The sequence below is a fragment of the Protopterus annectens genome, chromosome 4.part0 (assembly GCF_019279795.1).
Source record: "Protopterus annectens isolate FY-2018-M chromosome 4.part0, PAN1.0, whole genome shotgun sequence".
Lineage (NCBI taxonomy): Eukaryota > Metazoa > Chordata > Ceratodontiformes > Protopteridae > Protopterus > Protopterus annectens.
This window is the reverse complement of record NC_056733.1, coordinates 40,563,315-40,583,266: the sequence shown is the minus strand read 5'-3', so window position 1 is coordinate 40,583,266 and position 19,952 is coordinate 40,563,315. Positions and strand designations below refer to the sequence as shown.

Genomic DNA, 19,952 nt, shown 5'->3' with positions numbered 1-19,952 from the left:
TCACAGATTGGTTGGTTGATGATTCAGATAGCTTCCTGCAGAGGTTGATAACAGAAAGCGAACTTAAACCCTTGAACACTCATTTTGAGGTATTTCTTACAAGAGGTAGAAAAATTAAGACATCTTATTAAGTAACATCTGCAGATTCCCTTGACATGTACCCGTCAGATTCTCTAACAGCTACATGTGAACAGACAATGTAGACTGGAATGGTCCTTTTCTGTTACCTCCCTGCTATTTGCAGTATGTAATGTGTCTCAGATATGGTCCTTTAAAGTTCGATGTGTTTTCAGGTACAGTTAATAAGCGTAATATCTGATTAGTGCTTACTGTGTAGAAAACATTTCTTGACGTTTTGTGCACATTTGATAAGTTACAGTTGCATTACAGTAAGAGCAATGGTGGATTTATGTCTAGACCAGTCTCCTTACATTTATCTTTGTATGTATCACTATCTCAATGTGTTACTTTTCTCACAGAGTGCTGTATCATTTCACACACCCAGTACTTCAGTGCACTATATGTCTGAAAACCTACCTGTGGTAAAGGAACTTTTTTTTTTTAATTTAATGATTAAAATCTTGCAAATGAGATGATGTATTGTTTCTTGTGTAAACCTGTCATGTAGGTTGGCTTTCCATTCTAGGCAAACTGCATCTGACAATTTGCATGCTGTTTGTAGGTTTCTGATGAGAAGACATGCATGCATTTTTCAATCCGACGTCCCAACCTGCCGTCTACAGAGACCCACCCAGAGGAGAACATGCACAAGCGCCTGAATGTTACCATCTGGCTGAATCACCTGAATGAAAGTGGACAGGTTGAAGAGGAGTACAAACTACGCAAAGTAGGTATTTGGGAACTTCAGACAATCATGTGCATGTGTTTTAGAGTGGACCACTTGTGTTTCTGACATACATTAAAAAAAAGTTTCCACTTTTAATTGAGAAACTTGCAGCTGATGTAAATCGTACCTTTGAAGCAAAGAAATTGATTAAAGCTGAATTTTACAGCTTTTTTTATTTTGCCAAATTTTTATTGTAGACATGGCAGTCGAATATAAAGCAGTTTGTAGAAAGCTGTGCCCTTCAAAATGGTACATATCCACTAGTTTTATGAATTTTTTTTTTTCTAAAATGTGGTGCAAATGTGATTTTTTTTTTTTTGTTTTGCAAGGTCCACCTGCCAAACATGATTACCTCCAAAATTATTGCTCCTGTACAAAAGAGAACAAATTGATAGGGGGAGATTTTGAGCATACTGAAATCAGATTGATGCTTCTAGGTGGGTAGAGAGTTACTAGACATGCAGTCAAGAAGACAATTGAGGAGCCCAGCCAAGGCTTTGCAGTTGCCTCAGTTCACTACCCGGTTAAATAACGTCCTCACATTCATGCAGTAGACATATGGAGGCTTATGGAATCATACCCTACTACAGGAAACAGCTTGTCAAAAGCTCATAACTTTAATCCTATGTACTATCAGCCCTACAACCCACCTCAGGTAGATGATATAATTGCCCAGTGGAATCTACAAAAAGTCTGTCACTGTCCACTTGTGCATCTTCAAGTCTTGAGCATTGTCATTCCAGATGGTGGTCACGTTTAAAGAGAAATCTGCATATAATTTTTATGGAAAGTTACTGAAAAAAAATTTTAACAGTTGTTTTCCCACTTTATGTGCTGTTCTTTCTTGATCACTTCTTTAATCTCTGGGAAGACAAACTCTGGTGTTGTAGCAACATTCCATAGAACTTTGGTAGGTGTGCAGGGCACTCCTTTGTAGCCGTCATTTCTAAATGCTTTCTTCCATGCTTCTTACTGCTTTCAGTGCTTCAAATCTTCCATCACACCTATATAATTTAGTCTACGTAATGTCTTGAAGCCAGTGACTGTTACTTGTTTTTCATCAGAGATCATCAGTCGGGGCGGCCATGGTGGTGCAGCGGTTAGAGTTGTTGCCTCACAGCAAGAGGTTCTCTGGTTCGATTCTCGGCTGGGGTGCTTTCTGTGCGGAGTCTGCATGTCCTCCCTGTGGTCGCGTGGGTTTCCTCCGGGTGCTCCGGTTTCCTCCCACATCCCAAAGACATGCAGTAGGTGGATTGGACACTCTAAATTGGCTCTAGGTGTGAGTGTGTGCATGTGTGTGCCTTCTGTGGAACGTTGGGCGCCGGGCTGGCAACTCGACACCCTAAAACTCCACTGCCAATCATGAGCGGACAGATGATCCGCTGTGGCGATCCCTGACCGGGAAAAGCCGAAAGAAGAAGAAGAAAGAAGAAGAAGATTCTGTATTTTAATAAGGCATTAGCTCTGATGGTTTCTCAGTAAGTTCATTGCAAGATGGGTATGCAGTGTTTATGCCCCCAGTGATGTTTTTTTAATGATTTTTTTTTTCTCAGCTAAAGCGTTTTCTGTGTGGAGACGTGCGTGAATGGACGTACCTTCGTTGAAGGTTGTGCGTCAGGCCTGGCAAGTCGGTACGTAAAAATCTACTGCCAATCATTAGCGGACCGGAGTTCCTCTGTGGCGACCCCTAACCAGGAAAAGCCGAAAGATACTACTACTACATTTCCTTCTCACAATGAAAGTAGATTAATGAAACATTTATTCACCACTCTTTGTTGATAGCAAAAATAATAGACTTCTTGGTGAATAGAGCAGATGAAAACAACTTAAGAGTTACATTTCACAAGTAGTGTTTACTTTTTAAGTTATAAATCCACTTCATCTCTGGGACACCTTTGAGATCACATCATAATAGTTCACATCCAGCGTTTTGTAATTGACAACTCTAATGTGCATATTCTTTTTTGTAATGCATTTAATTGCGTTTGTCATATTAATGACCTTAGAAAGAGAGCAAGACAGATGTTACATTACCTGTCAGTGATCTCTGTTACTGTGAAGTACACTTGCATCAAACTGTGCACAGGTCATTAGTATGCAAGTACTGTAGTCTTGCTCCAGTGTGAGGTGAACAGCTTAACATAGTTAACTACCACCTTGACCTATTATGCTTGAGCATCTGTGACTTGAGTTCAGGTGATCTGAGCAAGTGATTGTAAACCTTAAGTTAATGTAAGGCAGTCAAAAGAACTAAGATGGAAGGATGGAGGAGGTAGGATGTAGGAGGGCAGCTGGAGGTGAAAGTGGCTTAAAACTTGATGGTTGTTAGCTGGTTCAGACATTAAAAATACCTGACATCCCATGTACTGCATAATAAACTTTACTTCCTCAGTTGCTGCATGTCATTCATTGTATTATTTTCATATTTTCCCTGCAGTAATGATGCTAATGGAGCTTGAGCATTTGGCCCTGTAATGTATCAGCCCTGTTAAAACAAGTGTAGGTTGCACAGTCTTGAGCTATCTCTGAAAGAATGCAGATCCTCTGTTTATCTACAGTGGATATAAAAAGTTTACACACCTGTTAAAATGCCAGGTTTTTGTGTTATAAAAAAGAGACCACAATAAATCATGTCAAAACTTTTTCCACTTTTAATGTGACCTATAACCTGTACAATTCATTTGAAAAACAAACACATCTGTTAGAGGAAAAAATATAAAAAATAAAAAACTTACCGTAAGATGGTTGTGTAAGTGTGCCCACCCTTAAACTAATACTTTGTTGAAGCACCTTTTGATTTAATTACAGCATTCAGTCTTCTTGGGTACACACCTGCCATCCATTAACCTCCAAATAAAGTTCAGCTGTCCTAGTAGGATTTTCCTGACATTTACTCAGTTGCCTGCTACAACAAAAGCCATGGTTCGCAAAGAGCTCACAAAGCATCAAAGGGATCTCATTGTTGAAAGCTATCAGTCAGGAGAAGGGTATAAAAAATATCTGAAATTGCTAATCTTCGTTCATTCCTTATGTATGGATATCGGTTCCGACTTCGGAACCGAGCAGGCCATTTTCCAAGCTCGCTTCAGCTTCAAACTCTCGAGCTAAACTCTTACCCGCAATCCCCCTCTTCCTGTTACCTCAGATTTCATTTGCCGCATTGCCATTCAGTCGTGTCAAGCTGCTTCTCTTGAGCTAAGTACAGTTGCTTGTTGTTTAATAACCTTTTATATTACTTTTTTGTCAGAAAAGTTTCTATTTAATTGTCTCTTACCCTATCGCATCTAGCGATCATACTTCCTTCAGGTTTTTATTCTTTTTTTTCTACCTTTTTACTGCGAGGTATTTTCCCTTACCATCGTTGGTAATTCTTCTCTTTTTCTCATACCTTCGGATATTCTTTTGTACCATTGCTGGTACCCTTTTCTGCTTTCTATTTTAGCTATTATGGCAGATAAGAAAGGTAGTCTGGGGTTTAAACAGTGTTCTGATTGTGGACACAAACTACCTACTTCTGATGCACACTCTTTGTGCGTTTATTGTTTGGGGACATCCCACTTGTCTGTTGACCCACCCTGTACTATTTGTGAGAACTTTTCAAATAGAACCTTGTTGGGAAGGAAAAACAAGCTGTTACTGAAGGGACTTATTCAATCTCCCTTTTCAGAGGCTATTTCTGGGTTGGAGGCCTCAACCCCTCCTAGAGCCCATAAGAAAATCTTGGATGTTCCTACCAAGGCTAAATCTTTGCCTTCGTCCCCGGCTGGGAACTCCCGCCAACCAAAACCTAAAAAGGCTAAAGTTTCTGCTCAGAAGCTCACTCAGTCAACCCCAGTGCTTTCGGTGCCTAGACCTTCGGCACCGAGGCCTTCGGCTCCATTAGTGATCTCGACTCCGTCTTCTCCTGCAGCCTTCACTATATCGGTACCAACGGGCTCCTCGGTTCAGACTATTACCACTGTATCAGCACCGACCATTCAGTCGGCGTAGACCTTGACCACGTCGGCTCCGAGATCTTCCTCGGAACCGACGCCTTTATTGTTGACTCCAGTTTTGTCGGTTCCATCTTCTGTACCGACAACCACTTCGGCACAGATCCCTGTGTCGGTGCAGACCATAACCTCAGCACCGATGACTTCTTCAGAGCAGACACCCATAGTCCAGTCTCTCTCGGCACTGTTGTTCTCGGTCTGGACTGGTGATATGGGCACCGAATTTGCCTCTTCTGTGGACAGGTCTGTTTCTCCCTCGGTCTCCATGAGGTCCACTAGAAGCCTTTCCGAACACGATGTGTTGCGTCTTGTGGATCAGGTACACTTGACCAGAGTTATCCCACCCCCCAGGAACTATCCTTCCTTGGGAGGTGATCACCCCTCTCCGAAGACCCCTTCTTATTCTATTCCTTTATTCACTTTGAAGTCCATGGATATAGCACAGTCTTCCCCTTCTGCGGTTCCCTTTATGGATCTCACTAAGGAACCGCAGTTGCCTTTGTGGCAGGAAAGATGTTCTTCATCTCACATTGCTGCAGTCCTTACATATGGGTAGTCCGCTGTCCTCGGTCGGCCCGAATACCAAAGTATTAGGCTGACGTCGGTCAAGGCGCTTAAGACTGACATCAGGACGTCAGGGTACAAATGCGCATGACCGACGTCATATCCTCAGTCTTTTTTGCTGCATGGTCCGATGCAGAAGCAGCGTTGCAAGTGCCGTTCGGCGTTCTGAAATTTTTCGAGTTCAGAGTTTCAGACCGAATCAAAGTTGGCTAAGTACCCCGTTGGGGAATATTTTGGTTTTCTTGCCTCAGTGTTTTACCGGATGTCAGAAAAGTGAATAACTGTATTTCTTGTGGGAAACAGATACCGCATAGGGATTATCATTCTTTGTGTATTCCTTGTTTGGGTCCTGAGCACGACGTTGTTGGGTGTCGCTTTTGTGCTAGGTTCAATAAGCGCACTATTAAGCGAAGGTTAGATTGTGCTAGGCTGGTCTTCGGGAAGCGTTGCAATTATAATATGCCGTCGGATTCTCCGGCGCTTCTTCAAGAAGCGCAAAGACAAAGCAGTTAAACCCAGGCAAGAAGAGTCGTCCGTTCGGACGCCGGTTCTTTAGAGCGTCAGTGGAACCGGTGGTTCCGGAGGCTTCTCTGGAGTCCCAGGGGGAGACTTTGATATTGCAGGATGTGGCCTCTCAGGAGGCAGGTCAGGCTGAAGGGGCTTCTCAGGTTACTGTACTCCCTCCCTTCCTAGGGTGGTTAGGCCCTCTCCTTCTGTTTCCAAGGCTTCTCCCAGAGGCAGGCCAGGTTTAGCTTCTGTTGGTGTCACTCCTAGTTCAGCAGGGTCTGTGCCCAAGAAGCACATGCTTAAAATGGCAGAAGATTTGATCACTCTGATTAGAGGTTCTTTGCCCCCTCCTGATAAGAGGCCTAGGGTGGAGCCAGAGTTGGGGAGTTTTGAGCAGGCTTCGGATGTTTCAGAGTCTTCGGCTGAAGACTTGCAGGAGTACTCTCCTTATTCTGATTCTGATGCAGATGATTCGACTCCTTCTGCTTCTCCTCCAGAGGATTTTTCTTTTTCAGAGACTCTTCATTCCATGAGGGAACATTTTAAGTGGGAAGGTCAGGACTTCTCTGATTCCAGGAAAAGTCTTAGGGAATTTTGGCTTTTACCCCAGCATAGGCCCTTGGCTATACCCCCTGTTCTGGATGTTGTGGAAGATGTGTTTGCAGAGGCTTCACTTAATCCTGATTCTCTGCCTCCTGCTCCTGTTAAACAGGATAGGTATTACAGGGTGCCTGAGGCTCATAAATATCTTTATAAGAGTCCTAAGGCGGACCCAGAAACTGTTAGTCAGGGACCTAAGGGTGTCAAGGCCTCTGTTGTAAAAAATCCGGTTCCTCCAGATAAGGAGGCCAGAGCTTTGGATAGATGGGGAAAGAAAGTCTATACATCTTCTACCTTAGCTATGAGGGCTTTGAATTGCCAGTTTCATATGTTGAAATATCAAAACTATCTTCTTTCTCAATTGAAGTCTAAGGTGGATGCTCTGGCGGAAGGCATTGAGTGTAAAGAATTACAAGATTTGGTGCATGTCTCTGAACAGGTGGGTAAGCATTCTTTACAATGTGGTTTTGATGCTGTACAGGCCTCGTCTAGGGTGGCTGCCACTGGTTCAGTTCTTCGCAGGCACGCCTGGCTGAGGGATCAGAATTTATCTGACCATGTTAAGACAAGGATTTTGGATGCTCCTTTACAGTCTGATGTGTTGTTTGGTTCACCTGTGGAGTCAGTCTTGAAGAAAATGGAAGACAAGGCTAAGTCTATGCAGGCTGTTAAAGATTTTTGCAAGTTCAGCCTCCGAAGTTTAGTAGGAATTGGCCTGCTAAGGGGTGGACGTATCCTTCTTATGATTCTCAGTCTAAGGGGTAGATCTAGACGTGGTAGGGGCAGAGCTCAGAGTTCTTTCAGACCTAGAACAGGGAGTTCACCTGCACAATCTTCGGGTGAGGGCAGGGGCCAGTCCTTTCGTAAACAGGCCCAATGACCTACCTTTTCAGCTGCCAGATCCTTCTTGCCTGGCAGCACCTTTGGGAGGAAGGTTGGCACTCTTCAAGGAAAATTGGAATTTGATTACCCAAGACAAATGGGTATTGGATATCATACACCAGGGTTACAAGTTTTATTTCCATACCTTGCCTCCTTTCAAAGGCATGCCGGACGTTCCTCCTCAGCAAAGACTAGAGGCTCACAAACAAATTTCTCTGCTACTTCAAATAAGGGCCATACAACCGGTCCCTCTGCCAGAAGTGGGCCTAGGATTTTATTCTCGCCTGTTCCTAGTACCAAAGAAAGGGAACACGTGGAGACCAATTTTGGACTTATCTATCCTCAACACATATCTGGACATTCCCAAGTTCAAAATGCTGACGTTACAACAGCTTTTACCTATGCTGGGCAAAGATCACTGGATGGTGACTCTGGATCTCAAGGAGGCTTACCTTCATGTTCCTATCAGGCTCAGTTGCAGGAAGTATCTGCGTTTTCGGGCTGGGACTTCTCATTATCAGTTCTCTGCATTGCCCTTTGGCTTATCTACTGCGCCCAGAGTGTTCACGAAGGTTCTGGCTCCAGTGATAGCTTTCTTCAGGCTAAGAGGAATACAAATCTATCCTTATTTGGACGATTGCCTGATTCTGGCCCAAGGAAAGGACGGACTTCTTCATCATTTACAGTATGTGATAGCAGTGTTAAGATGCCTGGGGTATTCTGTGAACGAAATAAAGTCCAGTCTAGTACCCTCTCAGGACATGTGCTTTCTGGGTGTGAGACTGAATACAGCATCCCAGATGGCCTTTTTGACCCCGGACAAACAAAAGAATCTTTCTCTTTACTTCCATCAATTGTCTCGTCAGTCCAGTCTGACTGCAAGGACAGTCCTTCAAGCCTTGGGGTTCATGGCATCTTGTATTCTGATACTTCCCAATGCCAAACTGCATATGAGGAAGCTACAATGGTATCTCAAAAATGTATGGACACAGCACTGCCAAGATATGGACACTGTCATTCAGATAATACCTTGTATTCAAAAGGAATTTTTGTGGTGGGCTCAGGAATGTCACCTAAACAAGGGACTCTCTGTGACCCGGCCAGAGGCGAGTCAGATTCTAACGACAGATGCCTCAGACAAAGCTTGGGGAGCTCATCTGAATGGAAAATGGGTACAAGACACGTGGCCTGCCAGACTTCAACATCTACATATCAACTTGAAGGAGATGTTAGCAGTCCAATTTGCATTAATAGCTTTCAAGGATTTACTTCTTCCAGGGCAGGTGTTGGTTCTAACAGACAACACAACTGTCATGTGGTACATCAACAAGCAAGGGGAACATTCTTATCCTCTATGCAGACAAGCAATGATTTTGTGGGAGACTGCTCTCAGTTTACAGCTAAATCTTCAGGCAAGGTTTCTGCCAGGAGCACAGAACTCCTTAGCAGATGTGTTGAGCAGACAAATTATGGATCCCCACGAGTGGAAATTGGATCCTCAAGTATTTCAGAAATTGACAGTGTTATGGGGAACTCCAGACATAGATCTGTTCGCTTCTCCACTAAACTACCAGCTGCCAAAGTTTTGCACAAAAGGTTTCATCCCACAGCCTGGAAAGTGGATGCTCTCTCATTCAATTGGAGCAATCTTCATGTGTATGCCTTTCCACCTCTGCCTCTCCTCCCAAAGGTACTCCTGAAGGTCAGACAGGACAAGCCAAACATGATTTTAATAGCTCCAGATTGGCCTCGACAGCACTGGTACCCATTACTGAGAAGTCTGGTACGGGATCCTCCATGGCCTTTGCCTTCGATTCCTCACCTGCTGTCTCAGGAGAACAGTCATTTACTCAATGTCAAACTTCACTCTCTACATCTAACAGCCTGGCATATTCTGTTTTAAACCCTGGAGGGTCTCAGCTTCCACAACAAGTTTTGAATGTTATTTTGGAGGCCAGAAGGCCTAGTACAAGGAAAGTGTACGCAGATAAATGGAGGAGATTTTTATTTTGGAGTACAGCAAAGGACTTTGATGTTTCTAAGCCTAATTTAAGTGTGGCTCTTCAATACCTTACTGAGTTACTGGACAAAGGTTTGTCCTTCTCCTCTATTAAGGTTCATGCTGCAGCAATTTCTGCTCACTATGACTGTGACCCACCATTGTTTTCTCATTCTTTGTTTAAGCAGTTCCTTAGAGGGGCAAAGAATATAAGACCCCCACGTAGAGCTCCTACTCCTGCTTGGGATCTCAATTTTGTGTTGGAGAAACTCACTCTACAACCTTTTGAGCCTGCAGCTACTGCCGAGTTGAAATATTTATCATGGAAGACTGCTTTTTTGTTGGCCATTACCTCTGCGAGAAGGGTTTCTGAATTACAGGCCCTTATGGCGGTTGAGCCTTTCTTAATTTTCCATAAGGATAGGGTATCTTTGCGTACTAATCCTTCCTTTATGCCTAAAGTGGTTTCTAGTGTGGCTTTAAACCAAGCTATTCATTTGCCTACTTTTTATGCAAACCCCCAAAATAAAGGGGAAAAGATTTTACACACTTTGGATATACACAGGCAGTTGCGATATTATTTGAGCAGAACTAAAGGGTTCAGGCAGTCAGCAGTTATTTGTTTCATTTGCTTTGGGTTCTCAGGGCAAACCTGTTTCAAAACAAACTATTTCTAAGTGGATTGGTTTTTGTATTGCTTTCTGTTATTCCCATCATGGTAAGGAGATTCCAGCTGGGATTAGGCCTCATTCCACTAGGGCTACTGCCACTTCTACAGCTTTTTTAAGGGGGGTGGCTACTAAAGATATTTTGGAGGCAGCCACTTGGAGTTCAGTGCATACTTTCTCTAAGCATTACCACCTTCCACTTTACTCTAAATCTAGGGCTGGTTTTGCCACTGCAATTTTACAGGGCATTTTGGCAGCTCCTAATGCTTTATAGTTTTGCCATCCTCCCTTACCTCTGCTTTGGGATTCTACCCATATGTAAGGACTGCAGCAATGTGAGATGAAGAACATAGTACAGTTTTGTACCTACCATAAATGTAGATGTTCGAAGATCCACATTGCTGCAGTCCAATTTACCCTCCCTCCTTCCCCTCTGTAGTTAGAGGCGGTTGTGTGGTTTGAGTTGTGAATATTGTAAATATTGTAAATATGATTAGTGCAGGGGTGGTTGGTTGTTTTTTGCTGTCTTTTGGTTTTGGCCTTTCTTTTTAGGGCCTTCTGATATCTGGGGCAAGAAAAGACTGAGGATATGACATCGGCCATGCGCATTTGTACCCTGACGTCCTGATGTCAGTCTTAAGCGCCTTGACCGACGTCAGCCTAATACTTTGGTATTCGGGCCGACCGAGGACAGTGGACTACCCATATGTAAGGACTGCAGCAATGTGGATCTTCGAACATCTACATTTATGGTAGGTACAAAACTGTACTTTTTGCTACGACCCAGGATGTCATTTGTGACGCACATAGTTTGCTGCTCCACAGCCATCCAGGGACTCCGGGTCGGCAGGCTGAGCCACTTACGGGGAGGGGTGACCCCTGTCCTAGCCATTCACTCCTCTTCAGGTGGACCAGCCTTCCAACTGATGGAGAAGGCTTTAGTTGCTGCTGGTGATACTGGACTGTCTATCCCCCCACCCTCCTCTCGTACACTGGTTTCACAAGCCACACCAAGTGGACACTGGGTGCAAGGGCCTCAGGATATATTCCCACAGGCAACCCCTTTTCCGCTGTCTTCCCCAGCTTCTCCCACTGAGGAAGTCCACCGGAAAAGTTTGTGTAAGAGGAAGCACATGGACTCCACAGAGGAATCCCCTCACTGAAGACACAGATTTTGATAAGGGGGAAGGATCCCCTTGGTCATTCTCTGTGGTATCTTTTGGTGATATCCTCGAAATCCTGAAACAGAGAGGTGACTGGCAATCCTCTAATCCGACCTCTGAGGAATCTGTGTTCCTGCAGGCCTTTTGCACCTGGCCCCCTACCTCCTGGGTTACTCCACCTGCCAATGAACATGCAGTGTGCTTGAAAAGCTCCTGACACCGTCAAAGCTATTCCCCGGAGGCCAGATAAGATTTTGTCCCCTCCTGCTACGGATCCCCATTGGTCAAAAGGTCTTCCTGTGGATGCTTTGGTGGTGGCGGCAGGAACAAAAAAGGATCTGGCAGAAGAAAGCCAGACTGTCCATCCGCCTAACAAAGAGTACCGGGCCCTGGACAGGATAGGGAAGCGCACCTTTGCATCAGCAGCCTTTACTATCAGGTCCCTGAATTATGTGGCACACTTTACCAGGCTTCAAAGGAATCTGATTACTGAGCTCTCTGAAACCTTGGCTGGTGCCGTGTCTGATGAGGTCCGTGACAAAGTGGCCTCTCAGCTGGCCACCATTGAGTCAATCTTTAACTCCTCTATGCGACTGATATCTCATGCATTAAAAGGAGCAGCTAGATAAGCAGGTTCAGCTGCGGTCTTGAGATGACACGCCTGGATGCGCTTGTGCAATTTCGCGGAACCCTTTAAGGCTTCCTTACTTAATGCTCCCATTGAGGCCTCCTCGTTGTTTGGACCCAAAGTTAAAATCACACTGGCCAGATGTGAACAGGACGGTAAGACCCTTTCTGCCCATAGGTGTGTGTTATTCTTCCCCTCAACGTGCTTTCTCCCAAAACAAAAAGAGTGGGAAGATATGGTTCAAGAAATCTCAGGGTCCTTTCTATAACACACAGGCCGAGTTCTCCCCTAAGAGGCAGAGGGGGAAACTCACAGGGAAGACGCTCCTTTCGGTGCAGAGGGGGTCCGCGTAACCAGGGTTCCAGAGATTCTTTCCCTGGCCAATCCTACCAGTGCTCCTGATGAGCAACCCAACTCCTTTCCTCTGGAGGTGGTTGGGGGATGTTTCTTGTTGTACCCTTCTGCCTGGCTAACCATCACCACCAATTCTTGGGTACAAAGGATTATAACCAGAGGTTATCATATCCCCTTCGATCTTTGTCCTGCCCCTTCAAAAAACCTTCCTGATGTTCCACCCAGTCAAAGGGAAGAAGCAGCATTAGAGATAGAAAAGCTGCTAAGAAAGAGAGTCATCCAAATAGTCCCTCCAGACCAGATAGGATCTGGATTCTACTCAAGACTATTTTTGGTGTCAAAGAAAACTGGGGACTGGAGACCAATTTTGGATCTCAGTGTATTGAACAAGTTTGTGAGAGTACAAAAATTCTGGATGGTCACAATACAGTCTATCCTCCCGCTTTTGGAAAAAGACGATTGGATGTGCTCGATAGGTCTTCAAGATGCGTACTACCACATAAAAGTGGACAGGCCATCAAGAAGATTTCTGCGCTTCCGTGTGGGAGCCAGTCACTACCAGTTCAGAGTACTGCCCTTTGGACTCTCTACGCCCCCATAGTGTTCACAAAGTGCATGGCAGTTGTCACAGCTCACTTGCGACTTCAAGGATTCCAGGTGTTTCCATACCTAGATGACTGGCTCATTTCCGTCCCCACCAGCCATCTATTAGAAGAAGCCCTGGCATACTCTCTCCTCGCTGCACAAAGGCTAGGCATAACCGTAAACTGGGAAAAATCCAATCTCACCACATCTCAGTCGACAGAATTCATAGGGGTTATCTTGGACACAAAGATCTGCAGAGCTGCCATTCCAGAGCACAGAATTTTAAGGATAAAGCAACAACTGATTCCAATCCTTTCAAGGGAGAAATCCACGTCTCACTCTGTTCTACAGCTGTTGGGTTCCATGGCAGCCTCCATCACCATTGTTCCCCTGGCCAGGTTTCACATGAGGCTTCTACAATGGCTGCTGCTCACCCAGTGGTATCCCTTTCAGCATCCTCTTTCAGCCATGATTCTAGTAACCCATAGGTGCAAACAGGATTTAAATTGATGGATGACACACAATCTGTCACAATGCTATAGCCCTTTTTTCCCCCCATCAACCCAAGGCCACAGCGACCACGGACGCCTCCCTGATGGGTTGGGGGGGGGGGCTATGTCAGGGACAGACAGTACAAGGCACTTGGTCCAAACTGGAGGCCCATCTGCATATAAATGTTCTAGAGCTGAGGGCTGTGCTTCTGGCGTTGCAAGCATTCCATCTCCTGCTGCCGTCTGGGACAATTGCGGCTCAATCAGACAACATGGCGGTGGTCTGGTACATCAACAAGCAAGGTGGAACCAAATCTTACTCCCTTTGTCGAGAGGCTGTGAGGATATGGCAATGGGTGATGGCTACCAACCGTTTTCTTCTAACAAAGCACATTCCCGGGAATTCCACCGTGATAGCAGACAGACTCAGCAGACAGACTCAGCAGGTGCATTCTTCAACCTCACAAGTGGTCCCTGAATCCCTTGATAGCGGCAGAGATCTTCCACCGCTGGGGCCATCCTTGCTGCGACCTGTTTGCATCCCAGAACAACTACAAATGCAGCAACTACTTCGTCCTGATTCCCCCTCTGGGACAGTCACCCAGGGACGCTCTAGTCCACGATTGGCCACAGTTCTTCTTTATGCATTCCCACCCTTTTCCCTTATTCCCCAGTTTCTGAAGAAAGCCCGTCAGTTGAAGAGCAAGGTGATCCTCATAGCACCATATTGGCCTCGACAGATTTGGTTCCCCTTCCTTTGGCTTCACCTACTAGATCAACCATGGATTCTCCATCTAACCCTGGAGTTGATCTCACATCCACAGAACCTGATTCATCCCAACTTGAACAGCCTGAAGCTCACATCTTGGTTACTCCAATTCCCTTGATTGTCAGGCAGAATGATCTTTCTTTACCAGTACGTGTCCTTCTCATTGCATCTCATAAGTCTTCCACTAGAATTACTTATCTGAGCAAGTGGAAAAGATTCACCTGTTGGCTGAAAGATAATCAAATAGATCCCTTCTCAGAACCAGTGTCGATAATACTAGACTATCTGGCCAACCTTTTCCAATCGGGTCTATCGGCCTCTACCATTAGAGTTCATTTGGCTGCAATTTCTAATTTTCATGACGGTGTCCAAGATTCCTCATCCCACAGATTGTGCAAGACCTTCATAAAAGGTGTGCGTCATCTGAAGCCACCTTTTAGAGAACCTATTCAACCATGGGATTTATCATTAGCTCTACAAGCGCTGGCAATGCCACCTTTCGAATCAGCTTCTTCTTGCAACCTCAAGCATTTGTCATGGAAAACCTTGTTTTTGGTCGCCATTACTTCTGCCAGACGTATTTCTGAGCATCAAGCTTTATGTATCAAGAGTTCATACTTGATTTTTCATAGAGATAAGAGTGTCTCTGAGAACTAATCTATCATTTCTGCCAAAAGTGATCTCTGAAATGTCCATTAATCAAACAATTGAATTTCCAGTTTTCTTTCCCAATCATTCAAACAGAGGAGAGTATTGCCTTCGTACCCTAGATATCCACAGACAAATCCATTTTTACTTAAACAGGACTAGGTCCTTTCATAAATCTGAACAGTTATTTTTGGCCTTTTCTGGACCTAGATTAAGATGTTCTGTTGCTAAGGTCACATTAGCTAGATGGTTGAAGGACTGTGTGACCTTCATTTATACACAACGTAATATCTCGTTGCCTACTACCATGAAAGCTCATTCAACAAGGTTGGTGGCAACTTCTGCTGCCTTCCATGCCAGAGCTTCTTTACATGACATATGTGCAGCTGCAACTTGGGCTACGCCTCATACCTTCATCAATCATTATAAATTCCAGGGGAAGAGCATCTTTCGGTTCTATGGTGCACAGGAATGTCCTTCCATGAGAGCCTCCCAGGAATAGAGGTAGCTGGGGACTCTGTCCTGTACGTAAGGAATGAACAAGGATTAACAATATCAGATAAAGAAGTTATGTCTTACCATAATGTTCCATCTGTATTGTTGATCCTCGTTCAGTCATTACGACCCTCCCTCCTTTCCCCACCTGTGGTTTCTAGTGGATCTCACCATCTCGTTCCCTTAGGTTATTTGACCAGAGGTAGCCTCTACCTTCTTTGACTTGCAAACTCAATCTAAGGTAACAGGCAGAGGGGGATTGTGGGTAAGAGTTTAGCTCGAGAGTTTGAAGCTGACGCGAGCTTGGAAAATGGCCGGCTCATCGGAACCGATACCCATACGTAATGACTGAATGAGGATCAACAATACAGATGGAACGTTATGGTAAGACAAAACTTTTTACACAGCATTGGATATACCATGGAACACAGTGAAGACAGTCATCAAAAAGTGGAGAAAATATGGGACGTTGCAAAGAACTGGATGTCCTTCCAAAATTGATGAAAAGACAAGATGGAAACTGGTCAGGGAGGCTGCCAAGAGACCTACAGCAACACTGAAGGAGCTGCAGGAATTTCTGGCAAGTACTGGTTGTGTACTACGTGTGACAACAATCTCCCATATTCTGCATATATCTGGGCTATGGGGTAGGGTTGCAAGATGGAAGCATTTTCTTACTCAGAAAACATCCAGGCTCGGCTAAAATTTGCAAAACAATACATCAAGTCTCCCAAAAGCATGTGGGAAAATGTGTTATGATCTGAAGAGACCAAGAATGAACATTTTGGCCACAATTCCAAAAGGTACATTTTATGACAAAAACAGCACTTCACATCACCAAAAGAGCACCATCCTAATGGTGAAGCATGGTAGTGGCAGTGTCATGCTTTGGGGTTGCTTTTCTTCATCTGGAACTGGGGCTTTAGTCGAGGTTGATGGAATTATTAACAGTTCCAAATACCAGTCAATTTTGGCCCCAAACCTTCAGGCATCTGCTAGAAAGCTAGAAAGAGGAATTTCACCTTTCAGCATGACAATGACCCCAAGAATACATCCAAATCAACAAAAGAATGGCTTCACCAGAAGAAAATTAAAGTTTTGGAATGGCCCAGCCAGAGCCCAGATCTTAATCCAATAGAAAATCTGTGGGATGACCCAAAGAGGACTGTGCACAAGAGGTGCCCTTGCAATCTGACAGATTTGGAGCACTTTTGCGAGGAAGAGTGGGCAAATATTGCCAAGTCAAGATGTGCCATGCTGATAGACTCCTACCAAGAAGACTGAATGCTATAATTAAATTAAAAGGTGCTTCAACAAAGTATTAGTTTGAGGGTGGCCATCGGGGAGCATGTGCAAGAATGTACATACCCCCCCCCCCCACACACACACAGGAAAAACAATTCTCTTGGAACAGTATGAGAGTTTTAGGGGTGAAAAGAGTGTGCAGTTGACAGTTCTATATAGAGCTTACATTCCTATGTTCAGGACAAATGTAGTAACAGGCACAGACACCAGGATAGACAAATTCAGTGCCTCATTCAGTATGTAGTTGGTTTCATTTTTCAGAATCTGACCCTTTCTGCACCATCAGCTTTTTGGGCAGTGACATTTTTCCCATTGCAGTTCCATTGTTGTGTCACAACAGTTTGAGACAGCAGTTTGCCCCTATTTGTTTTTGTTTGTTTGTTTTATTTGTTTTTTTGAGAGTTTTGCCTCTGATTATTTTTTTTTCAGCTTATACTCTGTATCCAGGTTGATTGACTCCATCCTCTTAAAAACCGTAAGAACTTAGTCACAGGCTCAAGTCAGCCTAGCAAATAGTAAACTTTACCAGGCTGCATCTCCACCCCTTTAGCCTGAATGCATATTATTCCTGTCTTTCCAAGTCTGTGTTCGAGCTGATTAAGCTTTGTGGGGAAATGGCCTCAGGGTCCTGTTTTGGTGATCTCTATGAATTTCAGGTGCTTGTTCACATAATTTCTTTGAGATTCTAGCAGAAAAAAACTCTCATCTCATTAAAGGTCAAGCATTTCCATTTTATCATTATTGGATAAAACATGCAGGCCATGGTTGTGTCCTACTTGTTCACTCTCTTTTTTTTACAGATATATTTAGACCTGTAGCAGACATTTTTAATCTGGTTTGCATTTTTACATTTCACCAGGTGTTTGATTGCATGTGTATGTGTGGGTGAGTGGTTTTGGACAGCACATTATAGATCAGACATTAATAAATAATGTGAGATGTCACTGAATAGCACAGCCGAGCAAAGCATATTCTGTGTGTTGTATGTGTAGAACCATAGTGTTTGCAATCAGATTATGAGAGTTGTAAGGCTTTAGACAGCAGAATGCACAGGAATACAAAGAAAAAACTGGTGTCAAAAGGTCTATTGCATACAGATGGTGCAGGGGTAGGCAGTTCTTCCAACTCTATGTCTACAAATTTGGAGTTTCAGACTCCTAAGTACAGGAAAAAAGAGTGTCACTGAGATTTTAGGTGCTCTGGTCATGGATAAGGCAATGCTTTCTAGACCGAGTAGGTTATCTCCCCCCTCTGAGTAGAAGTAGGTATATTCCCCTCCTCTAGGCATTCCCTAGTTATGTGCCTTGATTCAGCTATATCTATGTCTTCAGTCCATTGTCACTATGAAACAATGGACTTCAACTACAGAAAAGTGATAGCAGTGCTTTGCAAGTAAAAATGGGACTTATCCCCTCCCTCGTCTTTATCCAGGACAGCTAGGGATCCTAGTTTTTTTTCCTTGTTATTCAGTCTTCCTACTTTGCTCCATTTTTGGTGCGGATTAGTTCAGGACAAGAAGGCATTTCAGAAGGACTGCAGTTAGTGTCATTAGGTATGCCAGCATTGTCTAGAGTCAGAGTTTTGTGACTACAGTCCTTCATACCTCCACACTAGAAAGCACCTAGCTCCAAAGGATTTGGGCTGGCATAACTGATATCAGTTACTTCAGCCCAAATCCTTTGGAGCTAGGTGCTTTCTAGGATTAGAGTTTCAGGATGAAGAGTTTTGGCATTATGGGTGCTTACCATCTTGTGCCATTCTGATCTTTGGCATTTTATGCTTTGTTGTCGTTGGGGCCATGAAGGTGGGCATTGTCACAGGAAGTTCTCTCAATGTATTTTGGGACCGATCTTTTGTCACTGATACGTCTGTATTGGCATCAATACATGCTAAAAGTGGCATTGGCTTCTTCCACCAGTGTAGTTGTCCATATGGGGTATCTAGCACCAACTCAATCAACTGCATTGCAGTTGTCAGTTCAAGGGCCCAGCTTAGTTCTTGCTGTAGTGGTTTCAACCCAAGACTGTTCTAATTTTGGTCCTGAAGCCTCCTGTACCTCGTGGCCTAAGTTCAGAGTATCTGAAAGCCACCATATCAATTGATTTTCCATGTCTGGCTCCTTTTATGTTTCCTTCTTTTCCCTTGAGTCCTGCCTTCCAAGGATACATTGTGGAATCACAAGTATAAGAGAAGCACTTTAATTATTCCATGGAGTCTCCTGGTCTAGATACAAAGGACAGAGATGAAGGCAGTTCCCCAACATGTCTTGTAGATTGCCCCAAGTTCAGAGAGAGATCCTGGAACCTGTGCAAAAAAAAAGAGGAGGATGTCCACAAACCTCCTCTCGCCCCCAGAGAATCGCCTTTGGGAAGATTTCAAATCTGTCCCTTCTAAATTCTGAGTGGTGCTCCTGACAAGCGACATATATCTCCCTCATTGTCAGCTAGGTATGGAGAGATCCAGATGTAGTGACCCTTACTCTTGTGAGACCAGACAAGATCCTCTAACCGGCTAAGAATAGAGGCATTTTGTAGTCCACAGCTGGGGTCTGTACCTGAGTTAGTATGATGACCTTGAAGAGGGAACCTGCTCCAAGAATCCAGTGATCCATCCCCCAAACAACAAGTCAAAGGTTGTGGATTGTTGCATGAAACTTATTTGTGTCGAACATATTTTCTGTAAGTGTGCTCATTTGCATGTCCCACATGCTGTGGTTTCAGTGTGAGGTTGTTAATGAAATGGCAAAGAATTGCAAAATTTGCTTAGCGATAGAAGCTTTTATTTTATCTCACTGTCACAGATGGCAGCTATTACTTTTGAACTGAATCTGACCAGCCTGACACAGAATGCTGAGGACAAGGTAGCAAAGGCAAGAGGTGCCAAAATTACCATTTGCATCTGTACCTTGCTGAAATTTTAGTGTCATTTGTTAACACCCCCGTTAATGGCACCAACATCTGTGAGCCAAAAGTTGGAGGGAAGCTTTAAGAGAGCAAAACGAATCACAAAACTGTCATGGTTGTGGGTGCCTGCTTTGAAATGCCACAGAAGAGATTTGTCAGGATGCATGAGAATTGTTGGCAACTGTGGTTTGTGAAAGAGCACCTGACCTGGGAGGAGCCACCATGACCGTGGAAACTTCCAGCTTGGCTGCCCACCCAGAGGCAGAAGTACTAGTGAAGTCAGAGGTTTCACAGATCCTATACTGGGGGAGCCACATTAGATACAAAATCCTTGAGGACTTGACTAGCTTTCTGTTCTGCAGATAGTTAGGATTTGCTTGTCCTTCCACCTTCCCACCTGGATGTCCATTATATAGGAGAGATAAATGTGGGGAAATCATATCCAGAGGTTATAAGAGCCCTTTCTGCACCCCACGCCAGCAGTGTCCCATTGCATCTGAGGAATGCAGCTACAAAAGAGATCATCAACCTTGTTCGAAAAAGGTACATCCA

At 44.2% G+C, this 19,952-nt stretch overlaps 1 protein-coding gene across 1 annotated transcript in view; it reads left to right on the top strand.

The window, feature by feature from the left end:
* The window catches only part of TBC1D16 (TBC1 domain family member 16), a 1,714,417-nt gene that overhangs the window by 910,944 nt on the left and 783,521 nt on the right, over positions 1-19,952 (top strand). The window contains exon 12 of the mRNA XM_044068073.1: positions 683-847. Coding sequence (XP_043924008.1) covers positions 683-847 — 165 coding nt within the window. The remainder of the gene's footprint in view (positions 1-682; positions 848-19,952) is intronic.